Source organism: Erythrolamprus reginae, chromosome 3 (genome assembly GCF_031021105.1).
Source record: "Erythrolamprus reginae isolate rEryReg1 chromosome 3, rEryReg1.hap1, whole genome shotgun sequence".
NCBI lineage: Eukaryota > Metazoa > Chordata > Lepidosauria > Squamata > Dipsadidae > Erythrolamprus > Erythrolamprus reginae.
In genome coordinates, this window is record NC_091952.1 from 110182581 (window position 1) to 110206324 (window position 23744).

A 23744-nucleotide genomic window follows, 5' to 3' on the forward strand; every position below is an offset into this window, starting at 1 on the left:
AACCATTTTCTATTTAAGAACCCAAGCCTGGAAAATTTCCCAGAAAACTTGAGAGTGGCATGAAGGCTTGGCCAGTCTCCTGCCATTCCCCCTGGGTTTCTCTCTCTGGCACAGTGTATGGGAGACAGCCTTGCGCCGGGTGTATGGGAGGCCCGTGCTCTTCCTCACCACCTCAGAAACCCTCTTTTTTTTTTTTTTTGAAAAATACTTTATTTATTTACAAGCATAATTAAAAACAGGGAAGGGGGTTGGGGGAAGGGGGGACAGAACGAAAAGTTGGGGGTAGGATAGGGTGGGGGGGGAGGGAGAATTCAAAAACAAAACATTTATAATAGAATTGTGATACAAGTGAGTTATAATACACAAGTGTCTTAGAAGAAATGTAATAACTAATCTTAATATTTATATATGGAAATGACTCAAATGTAGTATTTCTTAGTATACATATATTGGCATTAAAGTTCTAGCTGTGAAGAGGAGGAGAAAAGAAAAGAAGAAAGAGAGAGAAAAAAAAAAGGAAGAGAGAGAGAGAGAAGAATCTGCATTTAATGCAGACGTTTTTATGGACGACTTTTGTTCAATTGTAGAGTGGGGAGTATATAGGTGATATAATGGGTGTGTATAAAGATTAGTTATTCTGAAAGTAGTCAGTATGTTTATAGTGTGTGTTAAGTTAGTTAGAAAACAGATAAAAAGAGATTTGATATATTTTCTTGTTGCAAATTTGATTAGTTTTTGGTGCTTCTTTTCTAATTTATTTTAATATTAATTTAAGTGTTGAAGGTACTTTTGGGTGTGGTAACGTATGAACTTTACAATAAGAGTTTTTTGTATTTTTTCTGAGAAACCCATTTATGCCAACTTTCCCATGCTTCGTAATATTCTGAGTCTTTTTTGTTTTGTGCTTCCATTGCTATTTTAGACATTTCAGCACATTCGTTAATTTTCGTAATTATTGTAAAGAAAGAGGGTACTTGATCAGATTTCCAAAGAGAGGCATATGATATTCTGGCTGCAGTTATAATTTGTAGTATAAGGTATTTTTGTGTCTTAGTAAGGTTTTGTCTGAATATCCCCAAAAGATAGAGCTCAGGTTTGAGTGGTAATTTGATTGACATGACTTGGTCGATTAGGGATTGAATTGTTGTCCAGTATTTTTGTGCAATTGGGCATGTCCACCATGTGTGGTAGTAGGTTCCAGGTTTGATCTTGCACTTCCAGCAGGTCGGTGAAAAGTTGGGGAACATTTTGGATATTCTTGCTGGGGGCAAATGCCAACGATAAAACATTTTAATTTGGTTCTCCTTGTAAGACATTGCAGTTGTCATTTTATAATTTGATGTCCATGTTTTCTCCCACTCAATTAAGTTAATCGTATAACCCTCTCTTTTTTTAAGCTGTAAAGTTTTGAATTTTTTTTATTCCCCTTACCTCACCTTCTTCCTTTAGTAGTGATTGTCCTCCTCCTCTTCTTCCTCCTCCCACCCAAATTCTGAGTTTTTATTTCTTTCCTAATGGGCTTGCATGCATTATTTGCTTTTACATTGATTCCTATGGGAAAAATTGCTTCTACTTACAAACTTTTCTACTTAAGAACCTGGTCACAGGACGAATTAAGTTCTTAAGTAGAGGTACCACTATATATAGTAGGTATAGTATCATGATGACAAGCATGTGTGCCATCTGTGGCACACAGAGCCATATCTGATGGCATTCGAGGTGTTGCCCTATGTCAGCTCCAACTGGCCAACTGATTTTTGGCCTTTAGAAAAGCCACCAGAGTCTGTAAATGGCAAAAATCAGACCCAATGGGCCTACCAGAAGTTCCAAAAGGCCAATTAGGCCATTTTTTCACCCTCAACAGGTTTCAGAAAAGCCATTTGAAACTGGGGAGATTGAAAAGGTTTTAGTGAGGCCTGTACGTAGGCATAGGGGTACAGCATGGGGCTGGTGGTTTTGTGCACATACATGGGGGGAGGGCATTACATTATGGATGTGGCCACATGCAGGGGCACTCCCTTTTGGCACCTGAGCAAAAATAGGTTAAGCATCACTTAAGGCAACCCGACGTCCTGCTTTTAGTGAGACAGTCCCACTTTTTAGCAATTTGTCCTGTGTCCCACAGCGTTTTTTAAAAGTCCTGATTTTTTGAAAGAAGCTTCCAGCTGGAGATTGCTAAACCTTCACATTGGCCGATTTTGGGCAGCACGGAAGCTGAGCTTCCTTCTTCGTGGCTTCCAAGTTTTTCCCCAGCAGATGCTACTTGCCAGTGCTGGGGAAAAACTGAGCTGGGGTAAACTGAGCTGGCGTTATTCCTCCCCAATGGACCTTTGCCTCAGCACCATGAATGGAGTGACTGAGTGTACTATGCCTCTGCCTCTGCCTCTGGATAAGTGTCATCTTGGAAGCAGGTGAAAGTGTCATCTTGGAAGCAGAGAAAAACAGAGAGAGAGGGAGGTAAGGAGGGAGAGAGAGAAAGGAAGAGAAAGAGACAGGGAGGAAGGAAGAGAGAAAGAGAGAGAGAAAAGAGAGGATGGAAGGAAGGAAGAGAAAGAAAGAGGGAGAGGGAGGAAAGGGGGGAGAGAGAGAAAGAAAAAGAAATAGGGAGGGAGAAAGAGAGAGAAAAGAGAGAAGGAGAGAAAGAAAGAAAGAAAGAAAGAAGGAAGGAAGGAAATAGGAGGGACAAAAAGAGGGAAATAGAGAGAAAGGGAGGGCGGAAGAGAGAAACAGATAGAGAAAAAAGAGAAGAAGGTAGAGAGGGAGAAAGAGAAAGAAAGAGCGAGGGAGAGAGAAATATAAAGGGAGGGAGGAAGAGAGAGAGAAAGGGAGGGAGAGGGATTGAAGGAGGGGGAGAGAAAGAAAGAGACAGGGAGGAAGAGAGAAAGGAAGAGGAATGGAGAGAAAGAAAGAAAGAGATAAAGGAAGGGAGATAAAGAAAGAGGGAGGCAGAGAGAGAGAGAGAAAAAGAGAGAGAAATGGAGAGAAGATTTACCTCTTTACCAATGTTAAAATCTGGTCACTTTACCACCACTAGCGTAGTATATAAATATAGACAGGAGAAAGAAAAGTTAATTGGTGAAATAAAGCATTTTTCTGGATAATGTACCTACTGGAATGCAGTCTGGAAAGTCTAATTTCCCATTCATACATGTAACTCTGAATGATCTGGTATTTGGATGTGGTTTATAGTCTCTTCTACATTCAAATTCCACTACATCTCCATCCTCGGAATATATTTTATCCCCATTGTTCCACTTCAGCTTTATATTGTGTTCTCTCATATCTTCTCCACTTGCTGTGCAAGGGGCTGCAAAGGAACACAGATCTGATGATGCATACAAAGTTTGACAGTGAATAATTCCTTTGATAAAATGATTAAAATTTAGGTGGGAAATTCTATGTTGCAATGGAATAAAATGATCAGAGATCTATGTAAATGGATTTTTATCTGTCTTTGCCTCCTCTCTTTTTTTGTCTCTCAGCTGTTATCAGTCATGAACTAAGCCACCTAACATACATAAACCTCTTTTAAGCAAGGCAATGTTTCATATGCAAAAGGCAGAAGGAAAATATTTTATCCTTCCTCCAGATTTCCTCATACTAAATGTCTGAATTACACAAAAAAACAAGTTCAGCCAACCTTTTTTAAAAAATGCCAGATTGCATCTTCTCCTTCAACATTATTATTATTATTATTATTATTATTATTATTATTATTATTATTATTATTAATTGGATTTGTATGCCGCCCCTCTCCGCAGACTCAGGGCGGCTAACAACAGCAATAAAACAGTATATAACAAAATCCAATACTAAAAACAGTTAAAAACCCATTATATAAAAACCAATCATACATACAGACATACAATGCATAAAATTGTAAAGGCCTAGGGGGAAGTGTATCTCAGTTCCCCCATGCCTGGTGACAGAGGTGGGTTTTAAGCAGCTTTCGAAAGGCAAGGAGGGTGGGGGCAATTTTAATCTCTGAGGGGAGTTGGTTCCAGAGGGCCGGGGCCGCCACAGAGAAGGCTCTTCCTCTGGGTCCCGCCAAGTGACATTGTTTGGTTGACGGGACCCGGAGAAGACCCACTCTGTGGGACCTAACTGGTCGCTAGGATTCGTGCAGCAGAAGGCGGTCCCTGAGGTAATCTGGTCTGGTGCCATGAAGGGCTTTATAGGTCATAACCAACACTTTGAATTGTGACCGGAAACTGATTGGCAACCAATGCAGACTGTGGAGTGTTGGTGTAACATGGGCATATTTGGGAAAGCCCATGATTGCTCTCGCAGCTGCATTCTGTACGATCTGAAGTTTCCGAACACTTTTCAAAGGTAGCCCCATGTAGAGACCATTATAGTAGTCGAGTCTCGAGGTGATGAGGGCATGAGTGACTGTGAGCAGTGACTCCTGGTCCAAATAGGGTCGCAACTGGTGCACCAGGCGAACCTGGGCGAACGCCCACCTTGCCACAGCTGAAAGGTGTTTCTCTAATGTGAGCTGTGGATCAAGGAGGACGCCCAAGTTGCGGACCCTCTCTGAGGGGGTCAATGATTCTCCCCCCAGGGTAATGGAGAGACAGATGGAATTGTCCTTGGGAGGCAAGACCCAGAGCCACTCCGTCTATTACCATCATTCAAAAAAAAAAAATAGGGGATTGTTGGTAAACTGAGTGTTTTATAATTTCTCTTCTGGGAATGACTGCTGATGGCGATGGTGACGATGGGAGTGCACTGTGTGGTCAGCTGTGAAATACTAAGAAAAATTAAATATAGACTGTGGAATTTCACAGGAAGGTTTCGCAAAATGAGGACAACATTTGTAAATGTTGGAAGATATTGTACAATTTTCCACTATAATGCAGTTTCTCTCTGAGAGTTTATTTATCTTGGTTCATAATACTACCACTTCTAATTCCATTACAAGGCCACAAAACACCTTCTGACACTAACATACTGATACAACAGCTCTGGTACTTAAGAGCTTTCCCAAAGGACAATTTTTGTTTATAAAGCACAAATGTATATATAAAAAATATAGATATTACTTATACCTCTACATGTTGGTGTTTGTGACCAATGACCATTTTGGCAAGTGACTCTTGAAGAACCTTCCATTATGTAGAAATTTTGGCACTGATAATTTACACTTTCAGATTGTAAATAGGTTTCCTTGAGTGTGTCTATGATGTCTCCATTGTCCACAGGAGGTGGGCGTCCACATCCTTCTTCACTATCTATATTAGACAAATAATACATTGATCAGCATTCCTGACAATTACAAACACATTTGTTCATGGTAATGATTTGAATGACGCTTTAATACATGAATGATGCAAAAAGGAATAATATCATGCCAAACAAATCTTATTTCATGATTTGACAAAGTGACTAAATTAGTGGAATAACAAAATCCTGTGGACATAGTAAACATGGATTTCAGTAAGGCATTTGACAAAGTAAATCGCAACCTATTTCTTTGTAAACTAGAAAAATGTTGGCTAGACAGCATCAACCCCATTTGTAATTAGCTGATAAACCACACTCAACATTTTAAACCACATCCAACATTAAGCAGTCCTTAATGAAACCATATCTACATGGAGGGAAGTTAGCAGTGGCATACCTCAAGGCTCTATCTCAGGCCCAGTACTCTTCAACATCTTCATAAATGATTTAGATGAGGAGAAGGGAAATTCATCAAATTTGCAGATGACACCAAACTGGCAGGAGTAGCCAACAGCCCAAAAGATAGACTCAAGAACCAGAAGGATCTTGACAGACTTGAACATAGGATGCTATCTAATATAATTAAATTTAGTTGTGAGAAAAGTAAGTTTTACCCCTACCTGGTAGATAAGAAAAACCAAATGCATAGGTATAGAATAGCAGTATAACTCAATAGCAGTAACTGTGAAAGGGATCTAGGAATCATTGTGGACAATCATTTAAATATGAGCCAGTAGTGTGCTGCATCTGCCCAAAAAGCCAATGCAATCATAAGGCTGCATTAATAGAGAGATAGAATCAAACCCATGGGAAGTGTTAGCACTACTTTATAATGCCTTGGTAAAACCACACTTGGAAGATTGCGTCCAGTTTTGGTCAGTAGAATATTAAAAAAAAAGATAGAGAAACTCTAGAAATAGTGCAGAGAACAACAACACAGATGATTGAAGACAGAAACTAAAACATATGAAGAACAGTTGCAGGAATCGGGTATGTCTACTGTGATATGAAAGCAATTTTCTAATATTTGAAAAGCTTACATAAAGAAGACAAGATCAACCTATTCTTCAAAACACCTGAGGACAAAACAAAAAGCAATAGATGGAAACTAATCAAGGAGAGAAGCAACCTAGAAGTAAGAACTGACAATGGGAACATTTAACCAGAGAAATGGTTTTCCTACAAAAGTTGCGATGCTCCATCACTGGAGGTTTTAAAGGAGAGATTGACAACCATTTATGTGAAATGGTCTCCTGTTTGGGCAGGGGGATGAAATGGGTCCCTTTCAACTCTATTATTTTGTTTTGTTATTCTGTTATTCTTTCTATGATCAGGTTTATCTATCCTGTAAAATCTAAAGAAAGTCTGCAATGGTATAGTATCTCCTGCCAAAGGCAGAGGGTTGGACTACCTGACCTCCAAGATCTCCATTCCAATCCTGTTATTCTATGTTCTTTACCAAACCTTCAAATAGTTAAATTTGAAAGAAGAAGGAAGTATACAATATTAATGAATGGGAATGAACAAAGCATCTAGGTTGATCTGTATATCATTATAGAATGGTGACTAAAGGTGTGAAAATGGATGGAGAAGTTATCACAAGTAGTACATTTGAGATCTTTAAAATGACAACCAGTCTTGTGTTGTGTGCTGAGAAGGAAAGTTAAAGGATGTTAATTGTGAAATAGAGAGAAGCAGACATCTCCGGAGACTCGGGGTGGCTAACAGCAACAATAAAACAGTGTACAATAGTAATTTGGTATTAGAAATGATTAAAAATCCATTAATATAAAAACCAAACATACATACATACATACCATGGATAGAATTGTAAAGGCCTAGGGGGAAAGAAGATCTCAATTCCCCCATGTTTGGCGGCAGAGGTGGGTTTTAAGTTGTTTACGAAAGGCAAGGAGGGTGGGGGCAGTTCTAATCTCTTGGGGAAGTTGGTTCCAGAGGGCCGGGGCCGCCACAGAGAAGGCTCTTCCCCTGGGTCCCGCCAGGCGACATTGCTTAGTTGACGGGACCCGGAGAAGATCCACTCTGTGTGACCTAACTGGTCACTGGGATTCATGCAGCAGAAGGTGGTCCCTGAGGAAATCTGGTCCGGTGCCATGAAGGGCTTTATAGGTCATAACCAACACTTTGAATTTTTAAAGATTTTTTTGCCTCTTCTTAAGAACCATTTTCTATTTAAGAACCCAAGCCTGGAAAATTTCCCAGAAAACTTGAGAGCGGCATGAAGGCTTGGCCAGTGTCCTGCCATTCCCCCTGGGTTTCTCTCTCTGGCACAGTGTATGGGAGACAGCCTCGCGCCGGGTATATGGAAGGCCCTGCTCTTTCTCACCGCCTCAGAGTCCCTCTTTTTTTTTTAAAGCCGTAAAGTTTTGATTTTTTTTTATTCCCCTTACCTCACCTTTTTCCTTTAGTAGTGACTGTCCTCCTCCTCTTCTTCCTCCTCCCACCCAAATTCTGAGTTTTTATTTCTTTCCTAATGGGTTTGCATGCATTATTTGCTTTTACATTGATTCCTATGGGAAAAATTGCTTCTACTTACAAACTTTTCTACTTAAGAACCTGGTCACAGGACGAATTAAGTTCTTAAGTAGAGGTACCACTGTATATAGTAGGTATAGTATCATGATGACAAGCATGTGTGCCATCTGTGGCACACGGAGCCATATGTGATGGCATTCGAGGTGTTGCCCTATGTCAGCTCCAACTGGCCAACTGATTTTGGCCTTTAGAAAAGCCACCTGTGTCTGTAAATGGCAAAAATCAGACCCAATGGGCCTACCGGAAGTTCCAAAAGGCCAATTAGGCCATTTTTTTCACCCTCCACAGGGTTCAGAAAAGCCATTTGAAACTGGGGAGATTGAAAAGGTTTTAGTGAGGCTTGTACGTAGGCATAGGGGTACAGCATGGGGCTGGTGGTTGTGTGCACATACATGGGGGGAGGGCATTACATTATGGATGTGGCCACATGCAGGGGCACTCCCTTTTGGCACCTCAGAAAAAAAAGGTTAAACATCACTTAAGGCAACCGACGTCCTGCTTTTAGCAGGACAGTCCCGATTTTTAGCAATTTGTCCTGTGTCCCACAGCGTTTTTTAAAAGTCCTGCTTTTTTGAAAGAAGCTGTCAGCTGGAGATTGCTAAACCTTCTCATTGGCCGATTTTGGGCAGCACGGAAGCTGAGCTTCCTTCTTCGTGGCTTCCAAGTTTTTCCCCAGCCGATGCTGCTTGCCAGTGCTGGGGGAAAACTGAGCTGGGGTAAACTGAGCTGGCGTTTTTCCTCCCCAGCGGACCTTTGCCTCAGTACCATGAATGGAGAGATTGAGCGTACTGTGCCTCTGCCTCTGGATAAGTGTCATCTTGGAAGCAGGTGAGAAAGGCAGCACAGGTATGCACCATCGATGGAGAGAGAGAGAGAAGAAAAGAAGAGAGAGAGAAAGAGAGACAGAAAGAAAGAAAAGGAGAGAGAGAGAAAGAGAGAGAAATAAAGAGAAAGGGAGAGAGAGAGAGAAAGAGAGAGAAATAAAGAGAAAGGGAGGGAGGGATGAAGAGAGAGAGAGAGAGAAACAGGGAGAGAGGGAGGGAAGGAGGGAGAGAGAGAGAAAGGAAGAGAAAGAGACAGGGAGGAAGGAAGAGAGAAAAAGAGAGAGAAAATAGAGGAAGGAAGGAAGACAAAGAAAGAGGGAGAGGGAGGGAGGAAAGGGGGAGAGAGAGAAAGAAAAAAAATAGAGAGGGAGGAAGAAAGAGAGAGAGAAAAGAGAGAAGGAGAAAAAGAAAGAAAGAAAGAAAGAAGAAAGGAAGGAAAGAAGGAAAGAAAGAAAGAAAGAGGAGGGAGAAAAAGAGAGGGAAATAGAGAGAAGGGGAGGGTGGAAGGGAGAAACTGATAGAGAAGTAAGAGAAGAAGGAATAGAGGGAGAAAGAGAAAGAAAGGGATAGAGAAATATAAAGGGAGGGAGGAAGAGAGAGAGAAAGGGAGCGAGAGGGAGGGAAGGAGGGGAGAGAAAGAAAGAGACAGGGAGGAAGAGAGAAAGGAAAAGGAATGGAGAGAAAGAAAGAAAGAGATAAAGGAAGGGAGATAAAGAAAGAGGGAGGGAGAGAGAGAGAAAAAAAGAGAGAGAAATGGAGAGAAGATTTACCTCTTTACCAATGTTAAAATCTGGTCACTTTACCATCACTAGCGTAGTATATAAATATAGACAGGAGAAAGAAAAGTTAATTGGTGAAATAAAGCATTTTTCTGGATAATGTACCTACTGGAATGCAGTCTGGAAAGTCTAATTTCCCATTCATACAAGTAACTCTGAATGATGTGGTATTTGGATGTGGTTTATAGTCTCTTCTACATTCAAATTCCACTACATCTCCATCCTCGGAATATATTTTATCCCCATTGTTCCACTTCAGCTTTATATTGTGTTCTCTCATATCTTCTCCACTTGCTGTGCAAGGGGCTGCAAAGGAACACAGATCTGATGATGCATACAAAGTTTGACAGTGAATAATTCCTTTGATAAAATGATTAAAATTTAGGTGGGAAATTCTATGTTGCAATGGAATAAAATGATTAGAGATCTATGTAAATGGATTTTTATCTGTCTTTGCCTCCTCTCTTTTTTTGTCTCTCAGCTGTTATCAGTCATGAACTAAGCCACCTAACATACATAAACCTCTTTTAAGCAAGGCAATGTTTCATATGCAAAAGGCAGAAGAAAAATATTTTATCCTTCCTCCAGATTTCCTCATACTAAATGTCTGAATTATACAAAAAAACAAGTTCAGCCAACCTTTTTAAAAAAATGCCAGATTGCATCTTCTCCTTCAACATCATCATTATTATTATTATTATTATTATTATTATTATTATTATTATTATTATTATTTATTTATTTATTTATTGGATTTGTATGCTGCCCCTCTCCACAGACTCGGGGCGGCTAACAACAGCAATAAAACAGTATATAACAAAATCCAATACTAAAAACAGTTAAAAACCCATTATATAAAAACCAATCATACATACAGACATACCATGCATAAAATTGTAAAGGCCTAGGGGGAAGTGTATCTCAGTTCCCCCATGCCTGGCGGCAGAGGTGGGTTTTAAGCAACTTTCAAAAGGCAAGGAGGGTGGAGGCAATTCTAATCTCTGGGAGGAATTGGTTCCAGAGGTCCGGGGCTGCCACAGAGAAGGCTCTTCCTCTGGGTCCCACCAAGTGACATTGTTTGGTTGACGGGACCCGGAGAAGACCCACTCTGTGGGTCCTAACTGGTCGCTAGGATTCATGCAGCAGAAGGCGGTCCCTGAGGTAATCTGGTCTGGTGCCATGAAGGGCTTTATAGGTCATAACCAACACTTTGAACTGTGACCGGAAACTGATCGGCAACCAATGCAGACTGTGGAGTGTTGGTGTAACATGGGCATATTTGGGAAAGCCCATGATTGCTCTCGCAGCTGCATTCTGTATGATCTGAAGTTTCCGAACACTTTTCAAAGGTAGCCCCATGTAGAGAGCGTTACAGTAGTCGAGCCTCGAGGTGATGAGGGCATGAGTGACTGTGAGCAGTGACTCCTGGTCCAAATAGGGTTGCAACTGGTGCACCAGGCGAACCTGGGCGAATGCCCCCCTTGCGACAGCTGAAAGGTGTTTCTCTAATGTGAGCTGTGGATCGAGGAGGACGCCAAAGTTGCGGACCCTCTCTGAGGGGGTCAATGATTCTCCCCCCAGGGTAATGGACGGACAGATGGAATTGTCCTTGGGAGGCAAGACCCACAGCCACTCTGTCTATTACCATCATTCAAAAAAAAAAATTAGGGGATTGTTGGTAAACTGAGTGTTTTATAATTTCTCTTCTGGGAATGACTGCTGATGGGGATGGGGATGATGGGAGTGCACTGTGTACTCAGCTGTGAAATACTAAGAAAAATTAAATATAGAGTGTGAATTTTTACAGGAAGTTTTCTCAAAATGAGGACAACATTTGTAAATGTCGGAAGATATTGAACAATTTTCCACTATAATGCAGTTTCTCTCTGAGAGTTTCTTTATCTTGGTTCATAATACTACCACTTCTAATTCCATTACAAGGCCACAAAACACCTTCTGACACTAACATACTGATACAACAGCTCTGGTATTAAGAGCTTTCCCAAAGGACAATTTTTGTTTATAAAGCACAAATGTATATAAAAAAATATAGATATTACTTATACCTCTACATGTTGGTGTTTGTGACCAACGACCATCTTGGCAAGTGACTCTTGAAGAACCTTCCATTATGTAGAAATTTTGGCACTGATAATTTACACTTTCAGATTGTAAATAGGTTTCCTTGAGTGTGTCTATGATGTCTCCATTGTCCACAGCAGGTGGGCGTCCACATCCTCCTTCACTATCTATATTAGACAAATAATCCATTGATCAACATTCCTGACAATTACAAACACATTTGTTCATGGTAAGTTTACAGAATCAGCATATTGCCCCCAACAATCTGGGGGCAATATGATGGAAGGCTGAGACAACCTTGAGCTGGTGTGAATTGCTGAACTACAGCTAGCAGTTAGCTGAAGTAGCCTGCAGTGTTGCACTCTAACCACACCAGCTTATTCATTATATTATCCTAATTGTTTTAATTAGTTACGATCCTAGAGAATTAAATCATTTTGATAGCATGCTTACCAGAGATACATAATGGGAAATCCATGTAACCATCAATACACTTTCTAACTGATGGAACTACAAGCACATATCCTTCATTACACTGAAACTGCAGACTCTGATTACTTTGAATAAGCTGAGCTTTTCTTTGACTCCCAAACACGGACAAGTTTTTTGCTGCTAGCTGTTGTCTTGTGATACTGCAGGGTGCTAAAAAGAGATAAAAGAAGGTAGAACTTATCAAGGCACGTAATTTGTCCATTGGTTTCCCTCTATTCCACTACCAACAAAATCAGCCTGGTTTGTAAATCACAACTTATAGTTCCAGATTAAAAGCAAATAAACCAAGTTAGAGCACAATATTAATGATAAACAAGTTATGATTCTGCAATAGATTTTAGACATAGCACAGAGGACTGGCTTGTAGGAACATGAAGGAGCATGCACAAACAGATAGTCTTGTTTATTTCAAGCAAAGAGCAAACAGCCTAACTCAGAATCTTCTGCAAAAACATTTGGAGTTGACTGAGTTATAATGGAACAAAATTTCAGGCAACTGGAGCCATATTCTATTGAAGTATGTTGAAAAACATCTCAACTTATCTAAGCATTGATTTCACTTTTTTTTACAATTTTATTTTATTGAAAAGGTTAAAATATAAAATCCAAATAAAAATAACTAAACTAAACTAGACAAAAACATTTAAAAATGTGAATTAAGAAAGGACAAAAACACACATTCTATCCTCTCTAGTTGAACACTGATCTATTACAACAATAATAATCTCCCCCCTTACAAAGCAGGTCCAGAATTTATGAGTTTGTATATCTATTTGCAATTTAATTGATCTGTCATACAGCACATTACATATATCAATTCTAACTCGCAGCCGGTTCACTTCCTCCCATACCATGTGGCAACACAGTGCCAAAATTAATCTTTTTTTAAAAGAAAAAGCCAAAACCAAGATGGTAGTGCATGCACAGTGCCAGAAACTTGGCTTCTGTGCATGCACAGAAGAAAAATATCAGTAAAAAAATTCCATACAAAAAAATTCCCCCCCCCCAAAAAAAAGAATCCCCAAAAGAGATGGTGGCATCCATGGGCCAGCACTGACAGAACCAGTTCCATGACATCACCATGACATAACCAGCAGTAGTGAGGGAAAAGCTACTTCTCAAAAAATTGGGCACCTGCAAGTCTTCTCCTATTGGATGAATTATGCATTTTCTCTCAGGTTTACACTAGTCAAAGAAAGCATGATGGTTTACCTAAGCATTTTGGTGGATGAGGTGTCCATTCTTCTCCTTTACACTGGATCCATTCAGGTCCTTCCAAGACATAGGAAGGATTGCATCTGTATTGCACACGGTCATTTTCCAGGTACTTGGCTTTCTCAGTACTCACAATTTCCCCAAAGTCAATCTCATCTGGTTCATTACATGCTGAAAATAAATTTACATTAAATTATCTTACCTGCTTGTTCTTCCTATCTACTCTTATGAGCTGTGAGATAACAAATTTCTCTCATAATTAGTTCCCATTTCTGTCTAAACTAGTAAACTAATACCTGCTACATACTTAATCCATGCTATAGGTTGTCCTTGACTAATGACTCATTGACTAATGACATTCAAAGTTCCAAAGGGGAATATTTACAACTTGGATTTGAAGTTCTGACAGTTGCCCATCCCAATGGTGACATGATCACACTTTGGACATTGGGCAACTTTATTGCATTTATAGTCATTTATAGTGTCCTACAGTTATATGACCCTGTTTTGTATCACTTTTGAAGTAGACCCAGAGACAGGGTTCAAGCAAATCGGTATTTTTAATTCAGCTCGGAGAACAAGTGACAGCTTAGCAAGGCAAGTGACAATTCAGCGAGTACCGACTGACTCTGCTTGGAAAAGCCGCTTCTTTTATACATTTGCGGCTCCCGCCAAAGCAAGAGCCAGCCGCGTCTGAGCCAATCAGGAGCGACTTCCTGCTTCGGCTCAGACAGCGCTGGAAGACGGAACAAACTATTTACAGGAATTACAAGGTAGCCATTTCAGGATACAACACCCCTCCCCTCATAGTTGGACACATCCATCACGAAAGCCACGTGACAAAGTCGTCCAATCGGTGGGGCCTCCGTGAAGCTCGCTCTGACCTGCGCAGTTCAATTTCTCCTTCGACACCGACTGTGGAGGATGGCTCGCCGCTGTTCTCCCGGCGCGGCGGACTTGGCCTGGCGGGCCCAATGAAGGCTTCGGAGGATGAGGATGGCTCGGCGTCGCTGGATGGCTCCCCCTGGCCCGATAAGTCTCTTTGCGTGTTTCTTAACTCGGGCAGTGTGTTAAAGTCTGTTGAAGGGGGAGAGTCCATGTCAGCGGTTTGTGGCAATTGATTTTCTGTTCGCTTCCGAATGTGGTCTATGTGTCGTTTCCACAAACGACCATCCTCTAGTTTTACAATATAAGTCTTTGGTGCATTTTGCTTAACAACAATTCCTTTCATCCAGTTTACATTTCCATCAAAACTTTTTACATATACATTTTGTCCCAAATACATTTCTCTTTCAGGTTTTACACACATTTGATTATTATTAATACAGAACCTTGGGTTCAACCTATATAGTGGTGACCTTAATTTCCTTCCCATTAATAACTCTGCAGGGCTTACATGTGTGTGCAAGTTAGGGGTGATGTGTTGGGTGAGTAAGAATTGGTCCAGGTTTTGTTGTACATCCCCAGGGCCTGACCTGCGCAATGCCTCCTTTGCCACACGAACGTAACGTTCTGCCAATCCATTAGCCCAAGGCGAGTAAGGCGAGATGAGGGCATGCCTGACCCCTAGGCCATCTAGGAACAATTCGAATTGCCTGGCTGTTAGCTGTGGCCCATTGTCAGACACTAAGATATCTGGGCAACCATGGGAGGCAAACAGTCTACTCAATACCTTGATGGTGGCACTTGTGGTTATGTTGTTCATTGCTATTATTTCCACCCATTTGGAGAACGCATCAACCACTATTAAGAAATACTGGGACCCCACTGGACCAGCAAAGTCAATGTGGATTCTTGACCAAGGACCAGCAGGCTGCTCCCACTCAGCCGGAGTTGTTTTGGGGGGATTAGGCCGTGACTCTTGGCATGGTTCACACCTCGAAACCCAGCTCTCAATATCAGCATCCAGACCTGGCCACCATAAATGCCCTCTTGCTAGGCTCTTCATCCTGACAATCCCAGGATGGCCCACATGTAACATTTTGAGTACCTTTTCCCTTAGGCTTTTGGGGATGATCACTCTATCTCCCCACAGCAGACAACCCTTTACATAAGATAACTCAAGTCTTTTGGTTTTGAAGTCACACAATTCAGGTTTCACAGAATCATTTTGCCATCCCTTAAGTACACAGTTTACCACTTGTTTAAGGATTTGATCTTGCTGCGTGTGTGCAGCTACCTCTTTGGCCGTGGTTAGTGGGTTATCCTCGAGTTCTATCATTAGTACATCTGTGGAAGGAGCAGGGTCCTCCACTAAGTCTGTTATGGGGCACCTGCTGAGGCCGTCTGCGTGATTGATTTCCTTTCCCCCCTTGTGGGTGAGATCATACTGGTACCCTGAGAGGAAAAGAGCCCATCTGATCAGTCTTGGAGACATAAAAGGCGGAGCGGGCTTGTTGGGGGCTAGCAGACCTAGTAAAGGCTTGTGGTCAGTGACTAATTCAAAACTTCTTCCAAAAATGTAATTGTGAAATTTCTTTACCCCTGCCACTAAAGCTAGAGCCTCTTTGTCTAACTGGCTATAATTCCTCTCTGTGCTGGTCATGGTTCTTGAGAAAAATGCTATTGGGGCCTCTGTCTTATTAGGCAGAACGTGAGCTAGGACTCCTCCTATGCCGTACGGTGAAGCGTCGCACGTGAACCTAATGGGTAGTGAAGCACTATATTGGACTACCACACTTTTAGAAGTTAGTAATTGCTTTATTTGGAAAAAAGCTTCACGTTCAGTTTCCCCCCAGGTCCAGCGGGTTTCCTTCTGGAGTAAACGATGTAGAGGCTCTGCTACTGTTGCCTTCTGCTTTAAAAAAATGGAATAAAAATTAAGGAGGCCTAAAAATGCCTGCAGCTCATTCTTATCTCGTGGCTCTGGGGCTTCCCTAATGGCTCTCAGCTTCTCTGTTGTGGGGTGGATACCTTCTTTGTCTACTTTATATCCTAGGAATTCTGTACTGTTGGTTCCCCAGACACATTTGTCAGGCTTGATTCTTAACCCTTTATCCTGTAACCTCTTCAGTACTTCCCTTATTCTTTTGTTTACTTGTTCCTGGTTTTCCCCTGCAATTAAGATGTCATCAAAATATGGAATGGCCCCATTTACCCCTGACAATAGGCGTTCCATAATGCTCTGGAATATCCCTGGGGCTATGCTCACCCCAAACTGTAACCTCATGCATTTGAAAGCCCCCCTGTGCGTTACAATTGTTTGTGCGTTTGCTGTTTGTTCATCGACCGGAAGCTGCTGGTAAGCTTGCGCGAGGTCGATCTTTGCAAATCTTTTTCCTTCCCCCAGGGAGTGTAGGACTTGTTGCACCACCGGGATGGGGTAGGGGTGATGTTGGAGGGCCTTATTTAGGGTAGATTTATAGTCAGCGCAAACCCTTAAGGAACCATCTGGCTTCAGAGGCGTAACTATGGGCGTTTCCTATGGCCCTTGTTCCACAGGGACCAAAATACCTTGGCTTATAAGTTTATCAAGCTGCAGGTCTAGTTTGGGGAGAAGCGGAAGGGGAACCCTGCGAGGTTTTAGCCTGACTGGTGGGACCTTGGGGTCAATAGAAAATGATATAGGGGGCCCCTTATACGATCCTAAGGTGGGGCTGAACACTTCGGGGAACTCTTGCACAAAGTTAGGCATATTATCACAGTTTACATTACACACACCCGAAATTTCAATCCCCAAAGGTTCCATCCAAGCCAACCCCAAGAGAGAGTGCTTAGCCCCCGTTACAATAAGCATGGGTAGGGTACATTTGACATTCTTGAATACAATAGGTACATTTGCTGTGCCCAGGACCGAGATTACCCCCCCTTGAAAATCCCTGATCACTAAAGAGGTTTGTTTTAGATCAGATTTAGACATATTAGGCATATACAGTTTAAACTTCTCCCAAGGCATAATGGTATACCTAGACCCAGTATCAAGCTCCATCGAGCATGGTTGGTTATTTAGTAACAGTGAGATAACAATTTTGGCCCCTTTTTTTGTTGCCGTGTTATTCACGGAAAATTGAGTGTTACCTCTATAGTAGTCGCGGTTAGCGGTTGAGTAGTTCTTTTGACCCGAATAGCGGAACGGTCTATTTTCTCGCGGTTGGGGGGTCTGGTTTTGTGGTCGTTGGTATTGCGGTGTGGCGAATCTCTCCTCTGGTGCCGTTGCTCTGCATGCGATGGCGATGTGGCCTCGACGGTTGCAGCGGCGGCATGTGGCGTCTCGGAAGGGGCATCGATGGCGCTGGTGGTTTCCCCGGCAGCCCACGCAGGGGGCTGGGTGAGTAGCTCTGTGGTGTCTCGGCTGGTCTTGTACCAGGAAGCAGTTGTCCCCGTTGTGAGCTGGTTGGCTGGGGTCGTCTGATTCCACGGCGCGGGGAGACGCGGAGTCAATCTTGGCGATGAGTTCTCGCCTTCCGTGTTCTTTTAATTCTCTAGCTGCTGCGTCGGCGGCTTCTGCGGTTTGCGCTAGTTTAATTACGGTTTGCAGAGTCGGCTCGTCTTCGGTGAGGAGTTTGTTCCTCACCGTGGCGCTTCTCATGCCAAAAACCAAGGCATCGGTGAGGCGAGCTTCCAGGTCTTTAAACTTGCATTGTGCAAGCACCGTCCGAAGTCGCGTTGTAAACTGGTTGATAGATTCTGTTTCCTTCTGAGCCATCATAGAGAACTGATGCCGAAAAACCATGGCTGGTTTGGTCGGTTTGAAATGGCTCGCTAACTTGTCTTGTAGGATGTCCCATGCGACGGTTCTTGCTGGCTGCGGGTCGGTGAGAGTCTGGGCGAGGCCACGGATTTCTGGGCCGCAGTAATTCAGAAAAATAGCCCGTCTGCGATCGGCTTCGGCGTCCTGTATCCCTGCTGCCTCGAGGAAGATCTCGAAGGTAGCCATGTATTCGTCCCAGGACGTTTTCTCGGGGTCGAAGAGCTCCGGAGCCTGGCCGATCTGGACTTTGCTCATGTTGCACGCGATGTTTCTTCCGTCCGTTCGTCGCCAGTGAAGTAGACCCAGAGACAGGGTTCAAGCAAATCGGTACTTTTAATTCAGCTCAGAGAACAAGTGACAGCTCAGCAAGGCAAGTGACAATTCAGCGAGTACCGACTGACTCTGCTTGGAAAAGCCGCTTCTTTTATACATTTGCGGCTCCCGCCAAAGCAAGAGCCAGCCGCGTCTGAGCCAATCAGGAGCGACTTCCTGCTTCGGCTCAGACAGCGCTGGAAGACGGAACAAACTATTTACAGGAATTACAAGGTAGCCATTTCAGGATACAACAACTTTTGCAATATTTACTTCCAGTTTGTAACAACCCCTGCCCATAGCAAATCATTGCTTATCTTAATGACTATGGATTTGCTTATTGACCATGGTAATTTGCTTAATGGCCAGTACAAAAAAGGTCATAAAATTGAATCAGTCACTTTAAAATCATAACAAATTATGATTGTGATGAGTAGGCTCCAAGTGGATAATAATTTAAGGACTAGCTATAATATGCAAACCTGCCTTGCCTAATCTAAACAAATCTGTGGATAGAAAGGTAGAGAGAGGTTGAGGGGCTCTCAAAATTGCATTCTCTTTGTATATGATTCTGTGGAATTTCATCTTTGCCAATACTTTGACTTACCCTGGTTGGTCCTGAAGAAATCTTTCTGACAGTTTTATGTATTGGATTTTCATGATTAATGTTCTGCCCCAGCGCAGAGCCTCCAAATAATTATGCACACACAAGCATTCAAATACAGTTTATTTTTGTAATTAACGCAAAGTCTCCTAATAACTTCTTAGGAATGTGAAAAGCAAAAGAAAAGGCAGAAGTTATTCTGTTCACAATACCAGCTGTTAATACACTATCTTAACAGCTGGCCAAAGTCCAAAAGATAATTGGCAAGTTTTACTGTATTTGGCATAAGTCCCAAAACTGGCAAATGCAAGAGACAAGTTCCTTGCTGAAATACAAATGCAGAAGTCAAAAGCGACATACAAACTAGCAAATGCAAGAAGCAAATCTGAACTGGAATGCAAACTGGCAACACATGAGTCAAGATTCAGAAATGACGTTGTTCCCTGCAACTATGCTCAGCGTGGTTAGGACTTAAATAATCTAAGGGCACGGCTAATTAGCCTGCAGCTCTCTCTCAAAGAGACCTCCTCCTGTGTAGCCAATCTTGTCTGCTAGCAGCCCTGCATGCCCTAGCCTCGAGAATAAGAGACCCTCTCCTCTTCTTCTGTATCACTCATGTGACCCTCCTCACTATCAGACTCAGGTGCCAGGATCGATGGTACTGCACCACAACCGCCTCTTGGTCCTCGGGATCCATGACCAGCTCTGCAGGATGCAGGCATGCACAACACTATCCCTCACCACAGGGCCCTTCCCCTGGATCTGTCAGCCTGGATGCAGTTGTGATGGGAATTGTTCATGGAATCAATGAACCAAGTCAGGAGCTTGAACAGAGATCACATCCTTCCACATGAAATCTTCTGGCCCATTCCCCTTCCACTCGATGAGGTACTGGAACCAGCCCTTCAGCCACTGTGAATCATGAATGCTGGTGACCTCAAATTTGGGCAGTTCATCTCATATACTGGGCAATGGCTGTGGTTGATGAAGAAGATGGAGCAGACAGGCAGGATTGTCAGGAACAAGAAGGGAAGAGTGGAACAAGGGATGGACATGGAGAGGGGCAAGGTCAGGCAATAAGTCACAGGAACATGACTGCTTCCACTGGAAATGGCCTCAGATAGTGATGGTTGAGCTTGCAGACTGGTCAGTCAGTGGGGAGATGCTTGGTAGAGAGCCATACTCGATCCCCTATCACCAATGGTGGTGTGGCTCTTCAAGAGTGATCCATGACCTTTTTGTAATCCACCTTGGCCTTGTTCATGTACCCTTTCATGTACCAATTGGTTTCATATACCAATTGGTGAATGGCCTGCAGCTTGAACGAGAAGTCCTCTGCTGCAGGAAATGGGGAATCAAGGAGCGTGAGCTGGAAGAAGTGGGGGCGGTAGCCCAAATTGTCTAAGAAAGGAGTGGTTTGGATGGAAGTGTGTTGGGAGTTGACCACTGCGAGGTACTCTGCCCAATTATCCTGTTGTTGATTGACAAAACAATGCAGGTACTGCTCAAGGATGCCAATCACCTTCTCCATGCCTCTGTCAGTTTCAGTTTGATGCGCTGATGATAAACAGACTTGGATCTCTAGAGCTGACATCAGACTTTTCCAGAATTGGGTGGTGAATTGGGCCCCTCTGTCTGACATGACCCTATCTGGCAGCCCATGTAACTAGAAGACATGCTGAATAAATATGTGGTCAATGGAGCGAGCTGATGATAATACTTGAAAGGGGATGAAATGCACCATCTTCATCAGCATGTCTACCACCATGAACACAGTCATGAAACTGGTGGACAGAGGCAAGTCCATTAGAAAGTCCATGGAGATGGACTCCCAGGGTCTCTCTGGCCTCACCAAAGGCTGCACCAGACCAGGAGATGCTCCCATGGCTGACTTGGCCTGGCAACACCAGATACAGGAGGTCATATATGATTGGATGTCATGACGGAGTCAGGGTCACCAAAAAGTCCGGGAAACCAAGTGAAGTATCTTAAAGAGACTTAAATGTCCTGACACAGGGTTAATATGGCATTGGGTTAAAATCAGACCTCAGAGCAGTCCTGCTGGGACATACAATTTGTCTCAAAAAGTGGAGAAGGTCTTCTGAGAAGGTCCAAGGAGACTCAGGCCCTATGTTCCACTTCCGTTGCTCTACAAAATCATCCTCTGCTTCTCCTCCCGAATATGTCTTCGTAGATCAACAGGGTTGTGGACAGCCATAAACAACTTGATTGGCAGGATAATATGAGACAGCAGTGGGTCCTCGACATGGATGTATTCAGGTTTGCAGGATAGGGCATTTGCCAGGTGGTTACATCCACTCAGGATATGGGTGACTTTAAAGTTGAATTGGGCAAAGAAGGACCACCAGATCTGGTGCTGGTTAAGTTTCCTTGCACTTTATAGGAATTCCAGGTTCTTGTGGTCTGTCCAAACTTCTACTTGATGTCAATACTCCTCAAGGGGATGCCTCCAGGTCTTGAATGTGGTCTTAATGGCAAACAACTCTTTCTCCCAAATTGTGTATTTGCGCTCGGATGGATTTAACTTGCTGGGATAATAAGTGCATGGGAAAAGAGGACTGCCATCCTCATGAGCCTGGCGAAGCATGGCTCTGACGGCAATGTCTGACACATCCACTTCTACTACAAATGAATGGTGGGGTTCTGGGTCTTTGTGGATTGGCTCCTTCATGAAGGCCACCTTTAAGGCCAGGAATGCCTCCTGCTTGAGATGGGACTCAAATGGGACTTTCAGAGTTCTTGGAAGAAGCCAATTATCTAGGCCCTCAACAGTCAGGATTCAGGCCTGGCTACAGCACGGAAACTGCTTTGGTTGCACTGATGGATGATCTCTGGCGGGCCCAGTACAGGGGCTTGTCCTCTGTCCTGGTGCTTCTTAACCTCTCAGCAGCTTTCGATTCCATCGACCGTGGTATCCTTCTGTGCCGGCTGAAGGGGTTGGGAGTGGGAGGTACTGTTCTTCAGTGGTTCTCCTCCTACCTTTCTGGTCAGTCGCAGTCGGTGTTAGTGGGGGGTCAGAGCTTGACCTCTAGGTCTCTCTCTTGTGGGGTGCCTCAGGGGTCGGTCCCTGTTGTGATTCCGTCTGAGGCCCCTCAGGGAACGGCTGATCCTCTGCCGGCTTCCTGCTCAGAGGGGGAGGATGAGGAACAGGAGGTTCAGGAAGACGGGGAGGAGGAATGTCAGGCTGAGGGAGAGGGAGGACAGCCAGAGTCCCCCGAGAGGGAGCTCTCCCCAGCAAGCAGCCTGGATTCCTTAGACGAAAATGCACAAGCAATAATCGATCTCCGGCAGAGAAGAGCAACACAACGAAGGGGACAATTAGCCAGGTACTTTCAGCACTAAAGAGGCAACAGCTGGGTTTGGGTGTGGTGCTCTCTGGAAAGGCTGAAAAGGCAGACCCACCCTTCCTGGCTTGTGGAGTATTATCTTTGGGAGTCCTGGGACCTGGCTGTGATCTTTGGCATCTTGGAATTCTGGTTTGTGACCTTGAATACTGAAACCTTGGGGGGGAAAGGTGTGGGTCTTATTGTCTACAGTGGTGGGTGTGCCAGCAAGAAGTCTGCTGTATTGTCTGGCCATCAGGACTCTGCTGTGAAGTCTCATAGCCTGCCTGTTGGGAAGAACAGGTTTTTCTCTGTGTTTATTTTTCAAACTATAAAGTGCTTGTGCTTTTACCAGCGTGTCTAGCTGCTTTTTCCAGTTGGTGTTGAAGTCTGGGGCACCCAGACAGAACAGTCCCCACCCACTATTTAATAACTACATGAAACCACTGGGTGAGATCATCCAACAGCATGGGGTGAGGTATCATCAGCATACTGATGATACCCAGTTGTACATCTCCACCCCATGTCCAGTCAGTGAAGCGGTGGAAGTGATGTTCCGGTGCCTGGAGGCTTTTGGGGTCTGGATGAGTGTAAACAAGCTCAAACTCAACCCTGACAAGACGGAGTGGCTGTGGGTTTTGCCTCCCAAGGACAATTCCATCTGTCTGTCCATTACCTTGGGGGGGGAATTATTGTCCCCCTCGGAGAGGGTCCGCAACTTGTGCTTCCTCCTCAATCCACAGCTAAAATTGGAACATCATCTTTCGGCTGTGGCAAGGAGGGCGTTTGCACAGGTTCACCTGGTGCACCAGTTGCGGCACTATTTGGACAGGGAGTCATTGCTCACAGTCGCTCATGCCCTCGTCATCTCAAGGTTCAACTACTGCAATGCTCTCTACATTTGAAAAGTGTTCGTAAATCCCAGCAGCCGATAAAGTCCCACAGAGTTGACCTTCTCTGGGTCCTGTCGACTAAACAATGTTGTCTGGCAGGCCCCAAGGGAAGAGATAGAATTTTATTGGCAAGTGTGATTGGACACACAAGGAATTGTTCTGTTGTGAATTGCTCTTTAGTGCTGTTTTGAGGGTAGGAATTGAAGCAGTTTGTGTCCAGGATGTGAGAGGTCAGTAAATATTTTCACAACCCACTTTTTGACTTGTGCAGTATACAGGACCTCAATAGAAGAAAGGATGGTAGCAATTGTTTTTTCTGCAGTTCTAATTATCCTCTGAAGTCTGTGTCTGTCTTGTTGGATTGCAGAACCAAACCAGACAGTTATAGAGGGGTAGATAACAGACTCAATAATTCCTCTGTAGAACTGTATCAGTAGCTTCCTGGGCAGTTTGAGCTTTCTGAATTGGTGCAGAAAGAACATTCTTTGTTGTGCTTTTTTGATGATGTTTTTTATGTTAGGTGTCCATTTTAGATCTTACGATATAGTTGACCATAGGAATTTGAAGGTCTCTACTGTTGATACTGTATTGTCTAGTATTGTAAGAGGTGAAAGTACAGATGGGTTTCTCCTAAAGTCTACCATTTTTTTTTACAGTTTTGAATATATTCAGTTCCAGATTGTTCCGGTCAGAATCAGGAAGAAAATAATTATAGAATAATTGCCTC

General features: G+C 43.3%; 1 protein-coding gene and 1 long non-coding RNA gene across 9 annotated transcripts in view; both read right to left on the reverse strand.

Annotated features, from left to right (window-relative positions):
* The window catches only part of LOC139164357 (uncharacterized), a 283996-nt gene that overhangs the window by 58340 nt on the left and 201912 nt on the right, over positions 1-23744 (reverse strand). The gene's annotated exons all lie outside the window — the stretch shown is intronic.
* The window catches only part of LOC139164354 (complement factor H-related protein 2-like), a 36373-nt gene that overhangs the window by 4464 nt on the left and 8165 nt on the right, over positions 1-23744 (reverse strand). For 2 of the 8 annotated variants that reach the window (XM_070746370.1, XM_070746369.1), the window contains exons 2-7: positions 13172-13345; positions 11921-12109; positions 11452-11634; positions 9491-9691; positions 5052-5234; positions 3107-3307 (exon numbers count right to left, since the gene is read on the reverse strand). In XM_070746370.1, the coding sequence (XP_070602471.1) occupies positions 3107-3307; positions 5052-5234; positions 9491-9691; positions 11452-11634; positions 11921-12109; positions 13172-13345 (1131 nt within the window). The remainder of the gene's footprint in view (positions 1-3106; positions 3308-5051; positions 5235-9490; positions 9692-11451; positions 11635-11920; positions 12110-13171; positions 13346-23744) is intronic. The other 6 variants (XM_070746374.1, XM_070746373.1, XR_011558607.1 and 3 more) reach the window with 5 other exon arrangements.